Below are 17,045 nucleotides of genomic sequence, written 5' to 3'. Positions count from 1 at the left end.
GTGGCATAAAAAAACATGTCTGTGTTTGTGTACTCACAGGTTGTAGAGCATATCTGCCATATTTCCACGGTAATAAAGAGCATTTCTATATGCTCTCTCTGCCTCAGTCATCTTTCCCTTGTTCTTCAGAACATTACCCAGGTTACCCCAAGCTAAAAGGAACAAACAAAATAAATTTCACTAGTATTTACTTCGGCAGTACTACCATATCTGATGTCGCAAGATTCAAGCTCTCCAAACTCACCTTTAGCAGGGTTTACAGCAATGCCAGACCTGTACAGCATCTCCTCGCTCTGCCAGTCCTGGTTCCTCCTCCCAGTCTTCAGGCTGTAGAGAAGCAGCAGACCTGCAGCACAGCTCAGCAGGAACGCTCTGGAGCGTCTCGACCTGCAGCGAACAAACATGCTCCTCATCCCTACAGTCACGAGCAGACAGAAGCCCATACTGGGTATGTACAGCACCCTCTCGGCCACCACAAAGCCCACGTAGAAGAACACATTAGTGGCTGGGATGAAGGGCAAAACCAGCAGCCCGAGCGAAAAGACCACCACACTCTCTGTGGCTGGAATGGATTTTTGAGGTGCTTTGGGTGGTTTATGATATCCATTTCTTTTGGGGGAGTTTGAGTCCCTGTAGTGATTGTCATCATGATTATGACTGTATCCATTAGATGCTGACTTTCCATTGCTCATATGTGATTTTCCATTGGTGTCACTGATTTTAGAGGACTGCAGCGATGGGTTTCTCAAGCCAAACCATGAGAGAAGAGCGAATCCTGAGTAAAACAAAACCGACTGAAGGTTCCGCCAATCAGTGATGGATCTAAGCAGAGGAATTGCATCCATTGACCAATCAAAGCTGAGTTTGTCAGGGCAAAGGAGGAGCCAGGCATTGACAGCTGGCAGGTACAGGAAAGTGAGCACTCTGGTCAGGAAGTGAGGCGAGTCAGCTGCAGGGTTGTCAGAGTTGGAGAAGTTTGGAGGCTTGTTGCCCATCCAGTAAAACCGAATTGTGAGAAGAATCATCCCCCAACCAACCAGCCATGCTAGACTGACCAGCAACCTCATGTTCTTCCTCTAGAAATGAAGAGAATGAAATGCATCTGTTAAGACACTTTTAATTTGTCCAGTAACAACATTTAACAGTGGACATAGTTTCATAACAGAAGAACTGTAATTTTTTTAGTCATGAATAATCCCACCACAATATAATTTCCACCACATCTCACATGATTAATTGTGTTTAACGCCATTTAGAGATTGAAAAAAAAAACAATGGTGGAAATGACATTAAACTTTCAAAAAGAACTTTGAGGCAAAATTGTTTGGAGTGGTGAAAATACTCTTCATTTCGATTATTTTTGCAAAATAAATACTGAAGTGTTTTATTTTTCATCTCTCTGTTTATCAGTTTTAAAAACATAATTCATATTTAATGATATAAGGACTAAGGAATGATATAAGGACTAAGGAATGATATAAGGATTAAGGAAAGGAAAGGGAATATAAGGGAACTCTAAGGAAGGGATAGGGAAAGGAAAAGGGAAGGGAAGGAAAGGAAAAGGGAAAAGGGAAAGGGAAGGAAAGGGAAGGGAAGGGAAGGGCAAGGGAAGGGGCAGGAAAAAGGGAAAAGGGAAAAGGGAAGGGAAGGGAAGGGAAGGAAAGGGAAAGGAAAGGAAAGGAAAGGCAGGGCAGGAAGGGAAGGGAAGGGAAGGGAAAGGGCAGGGAGGGAAGGGAAGGGAAGGGAAGGGAAGGGAAGGGAAGGGAAGGGAAGGGAAGGGAAGGGCCCATGGCACATTAAAAGAAGAAAAAAAACCCTTTGCATTTATACTACATCCTGCATACTGAACAGTTCTTTGAGTGTAAAATTGAAAATCTTTTCTTATATAAATGGCTCTTTGGGCACAGCATGACAATTGACAGAGTGCATACTGGGGAAGTTGAGCTCAAAGACCGGTGAAATTAGATGCCACAAATATCGATTCCTTTATTTCACACACAACGGGCCAGAAACTTATGGACTAAAGCCACAATAGATCCTCTGCTCCCACTGAGCGTGACACTTCAATCTATGGCTGAGGGTTGAACTAAATGGCACTTTTTCATCACCTGTTTTTGTTCCCGCTCTTTTGTACTAAACTGTAAAATCAATCTTAGATTGGAGATGACAAAGATCATATCAAAGGAGATGTGAAAGACAGTCACTAGACAAATAGCAATTTTCCTGCAGGAAAATATTCTTCTCTGCTTATAAAGTTAGTAACTAAAACAAAAATACACACTGAATAACCTCTGCATTTAGTGCAAAATCCAAACAGAAATAATCAGGGCGTTGGAGGACGTTGATGAACTGAACTCATTATGCTGCAGAGGACAAAGGAAGTGCTTGTTTTAGCTGCTGCTAATCACGCCACTCGTGAGGAAGGTTGTGGGTTTGCAGCCTTCTCCATTGGGACACTGCCCAAATTCAATCAGGGTCTTTCAGTTTTTAACATCAAGAAAAAGGTAGGAGCATCATCAACAGTAGACCTACTACAGTCTAAGTAACATCAATATATATAATACCTCAGACAGTTCATGCATCTAAAAGTCATTAAATACCAGAAATGAACTGTATTCAAGGAAATGTGAGATCTACAGCATCATTTCACAGCTGAATTTCCTGTCACAGCAAAAATGCTGCCACATTAATCAAATTGTTGACTGTTATGCGCAAATCTTCCCACTCGCACAACATTGAGACAAACGAGCCAAAATATTGTGCGTCATCGTTGAATTATCTTAAAAGAGACTATGAAAAATTTCTTGTGAAGCTTGAAAGATTCATTTACCTCACTAATCAGTCTATCAACTTTTTGCATTTCCCCCTTAAAAGTTTTTTTTTTTTTAATTTTCTGGAATAAGACAGGTCGACTGGTGGTGTGGAGATCCTGCACTAAACCAGCAGCCATGTGCTATTCAGAAAAAGGGCAGAATGCATTCCAGACAATCACCAGAGCCTTATCTCATCTCCGTCCGATTAGAGAGCAAATGGGATGAAAAATTGCCCTCTATCTGCATTGTGCACTCATATGGCCAAACCTCAAAACTAATCTACAGCGTATTGTTTTAGACTCACACCGCATTCTGCTCAAATCGAAGCAATATCATATATCAGGGGTGTTTGTAGCCTCTGGAATATCAATGAGGGCACCCTATCTGTTTTCATTACCCTGATACGCATTCATTACCGCATGAATTTAAAGTCTAAGATGCATGGCATTAAATATGCAAAGTCAGAGCCTCGCTGTTCAAAAGCCATTTCAGAAGATCCTGTGGGATCTTTTATTGTTGACCATTCCTTCTGCATTTAATGAGGCCCCTCTGAAGCACTGAAAGCCAATGAGCTGGTTTTACACCATGGGACTAAGAGTAAACGAGAAAGTGCTTTGATAAAGAGAAAGAGAGGAAGTGAGGGCATGGTTTCCTTTCCTCTCTACTCTTCCTCCTCATCCTCCTTTCTCTCCCTCTGTTTGCGTTCCCATGCGCTCGTGGCCGTCTGGAGGGTTTGTAATCTCTCCCTGTCGCCCCTCTTGTGCGCCTCGTGATTACCAGCAAGAAAAGCCGGAGACATGGGCAGAGAGGCCACGATAAAGAGCCCAGATGTGCAGCGGGGTTGGCATCTGTGTACAGAGTCTGGACTGGTAAGATTACCCTTGTATTATTGTCTGGAGACGGGTGCAGGAGAGCTGTAAAAATTCCCATTTATTATAATATTGATAAAAAGGGACATTTAAAGATTAGCTTTGTATATTGTACAGAACACATCATGAGTTTAAGTGTGATAATTCCCACAGAATCATTGCACTAAACGGCTAAATGGCATTTGCCATAATGCAACACTTACCATCTGTCTGTTTAATAATGTAACCTTAACAGGACAAAACACAGTAAAATACTCCTTTATATAAAAATGTCAACAAGTAAAAGCCATTTTGACAGTTCCTTTATTTTCCAAGACATTATTTTCAAGAACATTTAAGTAATAGTTAAAGTATTGTTATTATTATTATTATTATGAATATTTAGTTTTTTTATAACTATTTTTTCCAGTTTTAGTTACATTTTGTGTTTTTCTTTATTGCAATCTAGTAATTTTAGCACTTTACATTTAACTTATATCAGTAACTTACCAAGACAACATTGTAATTTATATATAATAATAATAATAATAATAAAAATAATAATAATAATAATAATAATAATAATATAGTTTTTATTTTATTTCAATAAATTTTTTTAACCTGGAGTCACACCGATTTCACTTTTGTTGGAAAGGCACTTACAAGCCTAAAGGTCTATACTCAACAGTTTCATCATAACATTACACTAAAACATAAAAGACCGACTCATTTTCTAAGACATCTGGGTAATTTTCTTGCATTACAAAAATCCATTTAGCAAGATGGATAGGAACTTTGAGCATCAAGTATTCAAGATTTAAGCTGAAATACATTTAGACTGAACTCTGGATACATAAGTAAATATATAAAATTATATTTTATATTATAGGTTTCAGGACCTAGTTTTGTACCACCTCATTGCACCGGTTGCATTTTTGCTTGGACTTTAGGCAGATTCACACAATGAGAATCAGTTCTCACCTTCAGCACCATCATTACCGCTTGCCGGAGTCTCAGACGATGCACAACACAGAGGTCATAAACAGCTGAGACGGCCAGAACAGTGACTCCCTGCTCCTTCCACAGTAAAGCGGCCGCAGCAGCACCCAAACTCCCAGCAAGCCAGAGCACTGGCCGCCATTCAACCCTGTCCGAGTGTGCTGTGCTGGCCCTGAGACAGCAGTACTGGGCATAACAGATCAGAGACAACAAGAAGCAAAAAGCTGCACCCACATCTGCTCGCCCCACCACCCCAGCTACTGCTTCAGTGTGTATGGGATGAGAGGCGAAGAGGAGACCTGCCAAAAGGCTCCAGGGTCTACCACCCAACAGGGGACGAAAGAATGCAGTGAAGAGTGCAGTGACGCAGCAGTGCAGGCCCACATTGACCAGGTGGTAGCCCCGGGGGTCCAAGCCGCCCAGGGCATAATTGAGGCGGAAAGATAGTGTGCAGAGGGGGCGGAAAGACTTGTGGCTGCCGCTGTGGGTGAGCAGAGTGCCCCAGAAGTCATCATACAGGATGTTCGTCCATGGAGTGTCTGGTAGGAGGTCTTGGTTGGTTTTGATTGCTCGGCTAAAGAATATGGAAAGAAAAAAGAAAGACAAAAAAAGGTAACAAGATAGGTGCCATACTACATAAAAAGACATTTAGAACATTAACACTATAAAGGTGGCATAAACTTGGTGTTTACAATAGGACTGTGCAATTAATTTGCATGCGATTGATTCATCTGTGATTATGAACGCGATATTGCCTAGCTTGTCAGTGAACTATGGCTCTGTGTAGTAAAGGCCACTCCATCTGAAAGCAGGTGATGGCGATTTTTTAATTTATTACTGACGAGATGCGAATGACACGCAATTAATTGACAACCAACCTAATTGTATTAATTGCATTTTTAATTACTGAGCCCTAGAGATGTGAATGACAGTCTTTACAGTTTTAAAGACATGATTTCAAACCATTATTTTATTTTACACAAATACTGCATAGAGTAACATGAAAAGTTTATAATATTTGAAATCACTTGTATCCCAAGACTATTAACAGAGGGTTTTTATGTAAATATGTATAAAATAATAAAAAAAATAAGTTATTTAAAAGTATAAAATAAAATAAATAAATAAAGTTTTAATATAATGGCATCCTAATGCAGCTTTTCTTCTCTGTAATACTGCAAGTGCTGTAAATTGAAATAGCACCTGTGAACTCATTGTATTTCACAGTGTTTTAAATAAAGCCATCACTATCCTGCTGTCCCTGCAGTGACAGTAGCACAATATATGCGCTTTCTTAATGTATTCACCGGTTTAATGTATTCTTTTCATTTGTGATTGGCAATGATGTGTGAGTGGAACTGATTTGAATATTTAAATTACAATGATCTCCAAAGGGTGAGAGATTGAAAGCCAAGGCCACGGGGGGATGAACATGGGCACATTTACTGTATCTCAGAATACAAAAGAATGAAAAGTGAGGCCAACGAGGCTCTATATATCCAAGAAATACAATAAAACAAAAGAAAATCAGAGGGGAAATCTTACAGTAGCTAGAAGACAGTGATATGGAATGCAATAAACATCCAACAAAAATACATCTTAAAAAAATAAATATACCCCTCCCCCCACCCCCTCAAAAAATAGAGAGAAAGAATAATACTTTTCCAGTCTGTTTCAGTGGTAGTTAATACATCAAGCCTTCAGTACAATTGGCGCAGTTTCCTGTGACCCATATCTCTGTCTATAGAGCTCTCTGTGACTCCATGAGAAAGCCTGCACTTGTTTTCAACTCAGGAAACACAATGCTGGGAAAGAGAAGAGATCGACGGCCGCCATCACGCTATGACCCCTGCAGTGAGGTCACAAACCATCAGACGCCACATTTCACAACCGTTACTCCACATTTTGCCATTTTCTTTATTGCATTGACAGTCTATTCAAGTGCCAAGTGAAGAACAAATACAATTAAAATGCATAATATATATAATTCTATAATATATAATTCATAACAAATATATTTAATAAAGAAAATTCTTTAACATTATTATTTTTTTTATTATATTAGATTACACCATATTAGATGAATCTGTGTAGCCCTTTGTGCATTTCTAGACAGTAGATCCTGAATGTTTCAGAAATGGACCACAGTGTTTGCAAACAATTGTACATTATTAATTCTTATCTGGATTTATGTAGGTACTTATGTCATGTACATTTGATTATAAAGTAATCTTGTTCTAATTGGGCCACGGCAAATCAGATTACTTTGAATATAGTTTGGTCCATTATAAACAGCTTTGCTCCGAGGTCATAACTGAAGGTATTAGCAAATAGCATGTACTGCTCTAAAACTATTACAAACACACTCAGAAGCAAAAGATGTATATAGACAAACAAACTTACCCTGTGTTTTTAGATTTTGTGTGGTCCAGTTAAATTTATATAACCCAAGATGCTCATCAGTAGACAGCTGTGACAGTGAGCACTTGAGTGTCCCCAAAATATTTAAGTTTTATAGCAAAAGTCTATGTCTCCACTTACCATTCCTTATTTGACCCAAAGATAAGCAGTGCCTGAGAAAGCTGGTTGTTTTGAATAGCAGTAATGAGGCTGAGTTATGTTATGAGGTTTATCTGTGGACCTTGAGTAGGAAAAACACTCAAGTTGTGATGGCCTGTAAATTTACGTTTTCTTAAAATCCAGAAAGCATCATTTGTCTCCTTGAGGGACTGGAAAAATGCAGTCCTATCTTGGAGCATCTATCCCTGTTCATTGGCAACACACTTTACACCACATACATTTGAAGTTTTCAGCTTCCAGTGTTTATCATCTCTGTAAATCACTCGTGAGTCGCCTCACAAAGCCTCTCAGTCACTGAGAGTTCAGAAGGTTAATGCAGTTGACTGTGAGGGTGGCTTGATGTTCAGTCATTATTCAATTCCAACATAGCCTGTGCTATGAAAGTAATCGGATTGAACGTGCAATTTAGTGTACAAGGAGAAGTCATGTTGCACATTGTTCATAAGCAGTTATGTCTCATTGCAGTTTCTTGATGTTTAGTATAATCGGTGGGTTTAATAATCGGTTAGTTTTGCAAAATATATTTTTTGTAGTTTATGTTTAGACTAGTTTTAGTTGTAAACATTGCAGGAAATAAAATACATAAATATTTTTGTTGATTTAAATTATTATTATTATTATTATTATTATATTAATAATAATAATAATAATAATAATATTTGCATAAATAAACTGTTTGTATGAAATTGTTATATTCACAAATAAAATAGATGTTATAATAAAGATGATGATGATGATGATGATGGTGATATTATGATGATGATGATGATGATGATGATGATTATTATTATTATTATTATTATATTAGGATTATTATAATATTTTATTATTGTTAATTTCTATAAACTTTTCATTTTTTTATTACAAACAAAATTATTATTACAAATTATTGCATCAATACTAAATTATTATTATTATTATTATTATTATTATTATTATTAATTTTTAAAATATCTTATTCTACCGTGTCAAATAGCTAAAGTACAACACAATAAAGCAGATGTGACAAAAAATCTATTATAATTATTATTATTATTATTGTGTTTATTTATGTGTTCATTTGTATCAACACTTCATTACATACATGTATGATTACAAACAAGATTAATCACAATCATCATCATTAATAATTTTTGAAAGATGTTATTCTACCATCTGTCAAACAAAAGCACATAAGCAGATGTTAAGAAAAAAAAACACTGCATCACACCTCATATTGGCAGATTAGTGCCGAGCATTGGAGCGGGACAGAGCGGTTTTGCATCCCTGCACAGGGGAACATGGCTGCGGTATTAATCTGACGCTAACAAGATTACAGGCACATCATAGAGCCAGAGTATTTTAGGGGCACAAGTGGAGGACAAGGTCTTAATCACTTTAAACCTGTCCCAACAGAGATGTGTGCAACCCTTGTGTTTGTAGTTTTAACAAACTCAGTAATGAAAAGCAATCAGCTGTATGTCTTAAAAAATAAATTAACTAAAATCTTACTTAGCTTAACATGAAGCAGTGTCTATAAACACTGGTGTTTTCCAACAGATTCAAGCAAATCCCATTTGCAGTCTTTACAACCCCTTGCTGGCAAGTATTCATAAACGCTCTATAGAAAACAATTCTGGGGAAAATTGGCATCAAAAACACGCTCATAAATGTCACCGCATTCACAAATGCTGGACCACTATGATGGATTGGTTTCATTTCATTCATACTGGCAAGAGTTCCCCTATTTCTTTAAAGAAATCAAGTGTAAAAACATCCATTAGGCCACTAAGCAAAATTATAGTATGTGAAACATCTCCTCAACAGGAAATGACAACACAAAATATAGTTAAAAACTTAAAATACAGTCGCTAGCACATTAATTTAATCAATTCTTCACTGCATTCACTAAACACTATGATTTCTTAAGGTTTCACTGATATTTCAGATTTTTCTAATGATCTAAACCCACATCCACATCACCCAGCCCATATTTCAGTTGTTGAGGAGACGTCGGTGTTGTGTACAGTACACAACATCTGATATACATCATAAACTCATTAAAGCAGAAAAGCCTGATCCTGCTGATCCTTTCTCCCATATGGCTTCTGGCTATAACATCACCACCAAATCAATGAGCGCTCCACTTTTAATCAGAAGCAATATCTCATGTCATCCATCTACAAGGTTAAATATGCAACATATACACAACCAGTCAAAAAAAAAAAAAGAAAAAAAGGCTTATGATCTGAAGGCTTATGTTTAAATGCTTTAAATTAGATTTGTAAACCATATAAAGTGTCTACATAAGCATTTATTTACAACAAGAAACTTTTAATTGTTTGGTCACAACAATGTAAATTAAAGAAATTATTTCAGTATTACTGACTTTAATATTTTGACAATTAAAGGGCATCTTTTAACCAACAATAATCAGTTCAGTGCCACCATTCATCAACATACATTCACATTAAAGGCATCTATAGGGGTCATGCAGTGAACAAAAGCAAAAAACTGCAGTAAAGAGGCAGTGATCAAAGCTACTAGGCATTCACAGCTGGCCAGATGTTAAAGCCAACTATGGCATGAGCATTTAACTAGGCCGAGATCTTGATTAAGATTTAACCCTCTTGTCTACTGGAACTCATTCATGAGCACAAAAAACTTATAAGAGCCAATCGGAGTGCACATAGTTTTTTTTTTCCAGTCATCAAAGGCACTGGCAGACTGGGGTGGAGCAGGGAAACGGTAGTGTCCTTCAGTGCTGGACTCTTTCATCTGCTCAGAGAACACTTCCTGATTAGTCCAACAACAGCCAGAGGAGAAAAGCATGCCAAGAAGGCCTGTTACGAACATACAGCGACAACATGCAGTGATCCAGGACATTTAATTAGACCAAAATATAACAGCTCCTTGAATTTCATAATGTTAAAAACTGTGAAAAAATATGTTTTACCATAGACACTGCAAACCCATACATCAATAAATAAATAAATGAATAAAAATAACACTACTTGAAAATTAGATTTTTTTTTGCTAGAAAAAAAACTGCAAGACCGTAACATTTTTGGCAAGTTTCTCTTTAACAAAATAAATTAATAAATAATAATTATTTATAAAAGTAGATAAAAACTAGATACAGTGCCATCCACTAATATTGGCACTAAATATGAGGTAACACATATAGGCTATACTCCCTTACTCATTCATCATAATTCATGTAAGATCAAAAAACATACAGTAGTTGTAATGTGCGGCAAAAGGTTGTTGAGCTTCACAAAATGGGAAGCGGCAATACGATAGCAAAAGCACTGAAAATGGCCATTTCCACCAATAGGGCAATAATTAAGAAATAACAAACAACTGGAAGTGTTATGAATCAGCCTGGAAGAGGATGTGTGTCTATCTTGTCCCAATGCACTGTCAGGAAGATGGCTTGAGTGGCCAAAAAAATCTCAGAGAATAACAGCTGAATTGCAGCTGTGAAGTTAGTTGGGTCTTGGGGTCAGAAAGTGTCCAAAACTGCAATCCGACGTCACCTACATCACCACAAATTGTTTGAAAGGGTTTCTAGAAAAAAGCCTCTACTCTCATCCAAAAATAAACTCAAGCGTCTTCAGTTTGCCAGACTTTAGTGGAACTTCAAATGGAATCAGGTTCTATGGTCAGATGAATCCAAAATAGAGCTTTTGGGCAATAAACACCAGAGGTGGGTTTGGTGCACATAGAGACGTAGCCATATGGAAAAGTACCTTATGCCCACAGTTAAATATGGTGGTGGGTCTTCAATATTTTGGGGCTGTTTTTCTGCCAGAGGACCTGGACATCTTGTTAGGATATATGGCATCATGGACTCTACCAAATATCAACAGATATCAAATGAACACCTGACTACCTCTGCCAGAAAGCTTAAAATGGGTCATGGTTGGACAATGATCCAAAACATACATCAAAATCAACACAAAAAATGGTTTACTAACCACAAAGTCAAGGTCTTACCCTGGCGATCCCAGTCCCCTGACTTCCCATAGAAAAGTTGTGGGGTGAACTGAAGAGGAGGGAAGGATCGGAAGGATCTGAAAAGATTCCTCAGATCCCTTCCCCATATATTCTCCAAACTCATCAGTCAGGAGAAGATTCAGTGCTGTTATCTTGGCAAGGATAGGCAGCACAAAGTATTGACCAAAGGATGCCAAGTAATTGTGTCACACATATATTTAACAAAGATAATAAAATGTAGAAAAATAAACAAATAGAAAAAATAAAGAAAATAAATAAATACAAGGATAAAAAATAAACAGAATAATAGACAAAATTAATATATATTGTTACCCTAATTGAAGCATCACTATCTATTCTGCTTTTGAGAGAAACATACAGATTGCTCACATTCAAACTCAAAGAGACAGCAACTGCAGATAGAGGGAGAAAATAAATATGATGGCCCTCATACAAACAGCACTGACTCACAATCATTTTAACAAACCCAATGTGTATCTGTGATTCTTCTCACTTTGTCAACTGATCTGAGAGCTTCCTCGCTACAGCAGAACCGACACTCATCTTCAGCACGAGCCATCTGGGCTAATCCCAGAGCGATGTCATGCTAATGGAATAGCCATTTCACTCAGCACAAAGAAGTCTTGTTAGCTCAATGATGGATGATGTCCATAAGAAGCCCAGCGGCAGAGGTAGCCACAGAGACAACCGCAGTTAAAGGAAATCAATCCCTTATAAAACCACTGCAGTTCAGTCAATCAGACACATCGCCTGGCTGTACTGAGGATTTAAAATAGAGTATTTCACAGCTTAAAAGCTCTGACACTTAAATAAATCAAGCCTAATTGAGTAACTAATTAAGAAACTGAGAGCAGGTATGTTTTATATGCTCTGAAAACCATCAGAAGCACCACCACTTACATTTAAAAAATTTAAAGCACACTTAAATGTCCTTTAAATGCATTAGATAACAAAATAACCAATCAAGTAACCTCTACAAGCAAATAAAGGAGACCGTTTTTGATTTTTACAAATATTTTAAGTAGCTGGTGCCAAGTTTAGTTTATCTCACACAAATAATAAAATAAAAATATAAAAATAAAAATAAAAAAATATAAAATAATTATACACATTTTAACATTATTATATTATACATTAAGTTGGAAAACAAAAATACTTTACAGCTTTTGCAAACCTGCTACTGTAAAAGCCTGAAAAAGCCCTGATTTCCTCACTTCCCGTAGTCCAGACCCTGTAAAGTCTCACCGTCTGAATGCTGTGATGGATGTTGAGCTGCACATCTGGAAAAGTGTGAGCTTGAAGTGTTTCTTGGCCCTCCATCGAGGTGCTTTTAATGAAAATATATATGCAGGCCTAGCCTGCATATAAAATGTGAATGAAGCACAAATGCTCTTACCAGGCAATGACTGGAGCTTTAACAGTGATAGTTTTCATAACATAAATGGCTTCTATAAAATCCAGTTAAAGCTGGATTTATAGGGCCACCCAACCGGGCACCAGTGCCTGGATCCGGACTGTATTGCATTTCAACACAAATGCATGCTCAAAATGTACATTACAGGGAAGTAACCAGGCAGTGAAATATTATCAACTGCATATCCTGATCCCCATCTTCTGTTGTCTGGATAGGCAATAATTGAGTCTGAGGAGTTCATTAAAAGCTAATGTCTATACTGTCTACTCAGCGGTGATAAATGATGGCCCTGATTAAATTCTGACAGTGCCCGGTTCTCCCAGCAACAAACCACGTCTGTCTACTCACTGCCTTATCGTGCAAATCAAAATGTAATCTACAAGAACCACCCCAGGGACTGATGCTAATTTGATGCCACTTTTGAATTCGGTTGTTTCTAATGATCATAGATGGTTTTACTCCATTCCCCAAAATACATCATATCATATCACATCACATCGCATCACATTACATCACATAGAACAGGATTCCATAAGTTACTTCTGTAAGCAAAAAAAAAGTAGACAAATTTTGACTTTTTTTTTAATACTTAAGTAGCTGGTGCCAAGGTTAGTTTACATCACTCTTAAAAAAAATAATAATAATAAATGCGATAAAATATCAAACCAAGTAACTTTTGCAAGCAAATACACTTAACACCTTTTTGTTGCCATTTTTACAATTACTTTAACTCTGAGGGTAGCTGGTCTCAAGTTCAGTTTATCTCACGATAGATAGATGACATATCTAGATGACAAACTTTTTTGTAGTTGTTTTTCACTATAATCTTTACAATATATATTTATATAAAAATTCTTACTCTGTATTTCATTTATATCTTGCTCTCATCTTGCATCTTTATGATACATGTCTGGTGTTATCAGGAGGAGCAAGGTAAGCTGGTTATCTGGATGTCACAGTGACCTAAAAAGCTCCCACCTGCTCGAGGAGAAGACAGCTGAATGTATTCAGACTCCAGTGGGGAACAAGTGTAAAAGTGAAGTGTACAGATCCATAAATGAAGAACAGCAGGTCCTTTTGGAGCTCCTTCATTGTCCGACTGCCCCAGACTAGTCATTAAAAACACAAAACTCACAAGAACGAGAACAAAACAGAGAATGAGGGCAAAAAGAGCCTAGATCTATTCATCACATTCCATTCTTCATCTGTGTTCTCATCCAATTCTCTTTGACCTCTCTTTCTCTTTTTGTAACACTTTTCAGGACATCCACTAATTGGCAAGCAGCCAGTTGTGTCCCACAACAACCTCTTCCTCTAAAACGCCACACAAGCTCCCAGAACAGCGAACACTCAAAGGCTTATGCATGTTAGAAATCTGCAATGGTTTGAATTACAGCTTGTGTAATATTCCACTCATCTGTCACTTATTCTTCTATTAAACACCACAGGCAATCTTCACTGAGTGAGGCAAGAAACGATGTCTTGTAAATAAGCATCTAAATGTTTTCAGGAACACAAATAGAACTTCAGACGAAGTTGAGAGTACAATGAGGAAAAACAGTCATTTAGAGCATTTAATGCAGTTTATCAGCCAATATCTTTGAGTTCTGGTTATTTATAGGAGACAAAACTACAAATAAGCACACTTGAAGGACTTGACAGCCAATCAGCATCCACTCGACTTTATAGAGCACAAGCATTTAAAACAGCAGATGGTGGTGGGGGGGGGGGGCGCTTGTCAACGTCTTGCATTTTACTTATAGTAGTTTCAGCTTTTTATTAGATGAAACTGCTACTATTTTAACATCTTAAATGATTTTATAATAGGATCACTTTGTTTTCAGATTTAGAGGTGCACACCTTTAATACAAAACTGAAACACCGTTTCACTTGGAATTGGAATTTTATGGTTGTAGGATGTGATTTGGGTTTGGAATTGGAATTCACATTTGATTTGAGATGAGAGGGGTGGGATGTAATGTCTAAAATTAGGAGGAAACGAGACAGACAGAAAGATGGGGGAAAAAAAGAGTGAAGAGATTTGATTGTGGCTAGACGTACTGCTGGATCATAGTATTCTAACTTGTGCACTGCAAATCTTTGCAACATATTGAGCGGTAGAATTGTCCATTTCATCAAAAACTGACAGATGGTGTCTGAGAACGGCCATGAATGTCATATCGGAGAGATATTCAGAGCTCACACACTCCAAGACAGATAAACACAGCAGGCAGGAGTTTATCTAAATCCCACTCTGAAATATGGTTTCTTTCCGTTTATTGAAATCAAACGAGGCCAGATAAAACACAAACTCCAGGACCTGATGGTGTGATGTTACTAGAGCCAGACACCGCATGAGGAATAATAGTATCTGTGAGCCGGATAAGAGAAAAACAGCATTGAGGAATGAGCAGGGGGTCCTTTTTCAGCTCATGGTTTCAAAAATATGTCTCAAATCAAGTTAAAATCGAATGTAAGGTAAACATTACATTCTCATCATTTATGAAAACTAGATTTGAAAAAACTAGTCAGTTTAGAAATCATGAGACTCATAGCAGAGCTGGGTAAATTACAAATTGCAGTCTGGTGCTGATTACAGATTACACATTGAAAACTGTAGTTAGTAATTTAATCTAGGTTACTCATTTTAGGTAATGTATTTGGACTATTTTAAGAATACTTTTAGATTACTTTTTAATCAAACTTGTTTTAAATGTACAATTAAACGTATTGATATACAAAAGCAAAGGGAAAGAAAATATATTTTTTTAATATTATCAACATAAAATGTATTAAACATTACTTTATAGCAGGAAGTGGGCATAATGTAAGAACTGCAGATGGTTTGTGAGTTGATAAAAAATAAAAACTTAAAAATTTTTATAAAAATGTAAAATAAAAATAATTTGAACACTTAAAATGTTTACCTGCCTGTCAATCTGACCATTAACGACATCGGAGAACTGTAAACATGCAAATAGACTGTTAAATTATTTGAAATAAATTACTCAGAGGCATGAAGTAAATATTATATTTTAAGGGGTTTGGCTGATAAAAAAAGGGAATCCCTGCATTATATGAAAAAAAAAAAAACTATATACGTGAAAAAACTATGGCATTTAAAAATTCAAAAGAAAAAAAAAAACGGAGAAAATAAAAAGAATCATGAATCATTTACTGTGATTGGGTGAATAATATGTAATCATGTAATCCATAAAAAGTAACTGTAATCTGATAATGAGCATTTAAAAAAATAATACTAACAAGTACTTAATTTTGGAATCGGATTACATAATCCAGATTATATGTAATCAGTTACTACCCAGCACTGATGGTTAGACATCACAACCATGAACATATAAACATATGACAAACCAATCAAAACAGAGGTCATTTACATAAACGTACAGTATGTATAGTAAAAGGTGGTAGAAAATGGACTTATAAAACACAAAATACAATGTGTGAACTTCAGGGAACACTAAATTCTGCAAAAACTCCACTCCTCACACAAACCCTCTGCACCTGAACAATAAATTAACTGTATCATCTGACCGGTAATGGCATTGCATAGCAATGAGAGCGCTGCAGACAGTGAACCTAAACAAGTCCTCATATCACTGAGATCTCTTTACACGGCAGGCGAAACGCTCTATGCGCCTCTTATCTGGGGGAAACACAGGAAAAGCAAACAGATTGCTTCCGGACTGGTGATGAATTGCAGACCCTAAAAAGATTTGAATAGGAATGAAATATGACCTGGATGTGGTTACTAATGATGCCCTATCGCTCAGAGCAGAATAAAATGAAAAACACAAAGCATTAGACATCGCCCCCTCCCTACACACACAGTATATCATTAAGATAATGTAGGCTGAGTGATGTAATACAGGTCATATGTATAAAACGATAAAGCTGCAGCTTTCCCTCGGGGAAGGTTACTTGGATATGGGAATTTTTAGATGCTTTCTTTGTTCTTTGGAATATCCATAATCACAAAAAAAAGTACTGTAGGTCTATATAATAGGAAACGCATTAATGGCTCAGAGCTAGAGGGTTACAGGTGTGAGAAATATAGCAGAGGGCCTTTTAAAATCCTTACATTTCCTTCTCGACTTGTTTGCTTTTCTTTTTACGAAGTGAGAAGCTATAAAAACATCCCCTCGAATAAGGCATTCAAAAACGATGTGCCTTTTGAAGCAGGAGTAATTACCTTGAAATGCATTTGAGCTTAAGAGTGTGGAGAATTTGGCTGAATAGACTAGACGCAATGATGGACTTTGCCGCCACGCTCTGTGACACGGCCTAATGAATCTCTATTGAACTCATAAAGCAGCTGGGCATGGAGATGTGACATTTCAAGTAATTTATAAAATCCATCCAGGAAGGCAT

The 17,045-nt window shown here is 37.1% G+C and overlaps 2 protein-coding genes across 2 annotated transcripts in view; both read right to left on the bottom strand.

Moving 5' to 3' along the window:
• LOC122137105 (deleted in malignant brain tumors 1 protein-like) overlaps positions 1 to 17,045 on the bottom strand; it is a 130,088-nt gene that overhangs the window by 37,076 nt on the left and 75,967 nt on the right. The gene's annotated exons all lie outside the window — the stretch shown is intronic.
• tmtc2a (transmembrane O-mannosyltransferase targeting cadherins 2a) overlaps positions 1 to 17,045 on the bottom strand; it is a 31,912-nt gene that overhangs the window by 6,293 nt on the left and 8,574 nt on the right. Inside the window, exons 2-4 of the mRNA XM_042721499.1 lie at positions 4,643 to 5,234; positions 245 to 1,076; positions 38 to 152 (exon numbers count right to left, since the gene is read on the bottom strand). Of these exons, the coding sequence (XP_042577433.1) occupies positions 38 to 152; positions 245 to 1,076; positions 4,643 to 5,234 (1,539 nt within the window). The remainder of the gene's footprint in view (positions 1 to 37; positions 153 to 244; positions 1,077 to 4,642; positions 5,235 to 17,045) is intronic.

Source organism: Cyprinus carpio, chromosome B4, assembly GCF_018340385.1.
Source record: "Cyprinus carpio isolate SPL01 chromosome B4, ASM1834038v1, whole genome shotgun sequence".
In the NCBI taxonomy this organism is placed as follows: Eukaryota; Metazoa; Chordata; class Actinopteri; order Cypriniformes; family Cyprinidae; genus Cyprinus; species Cyprinus carpio.
The sequence above is the reverse complement of the archived record's forward strand: the minus strand, read 5'-3'. Positions and strand labels throughout refer to the sequence as shown.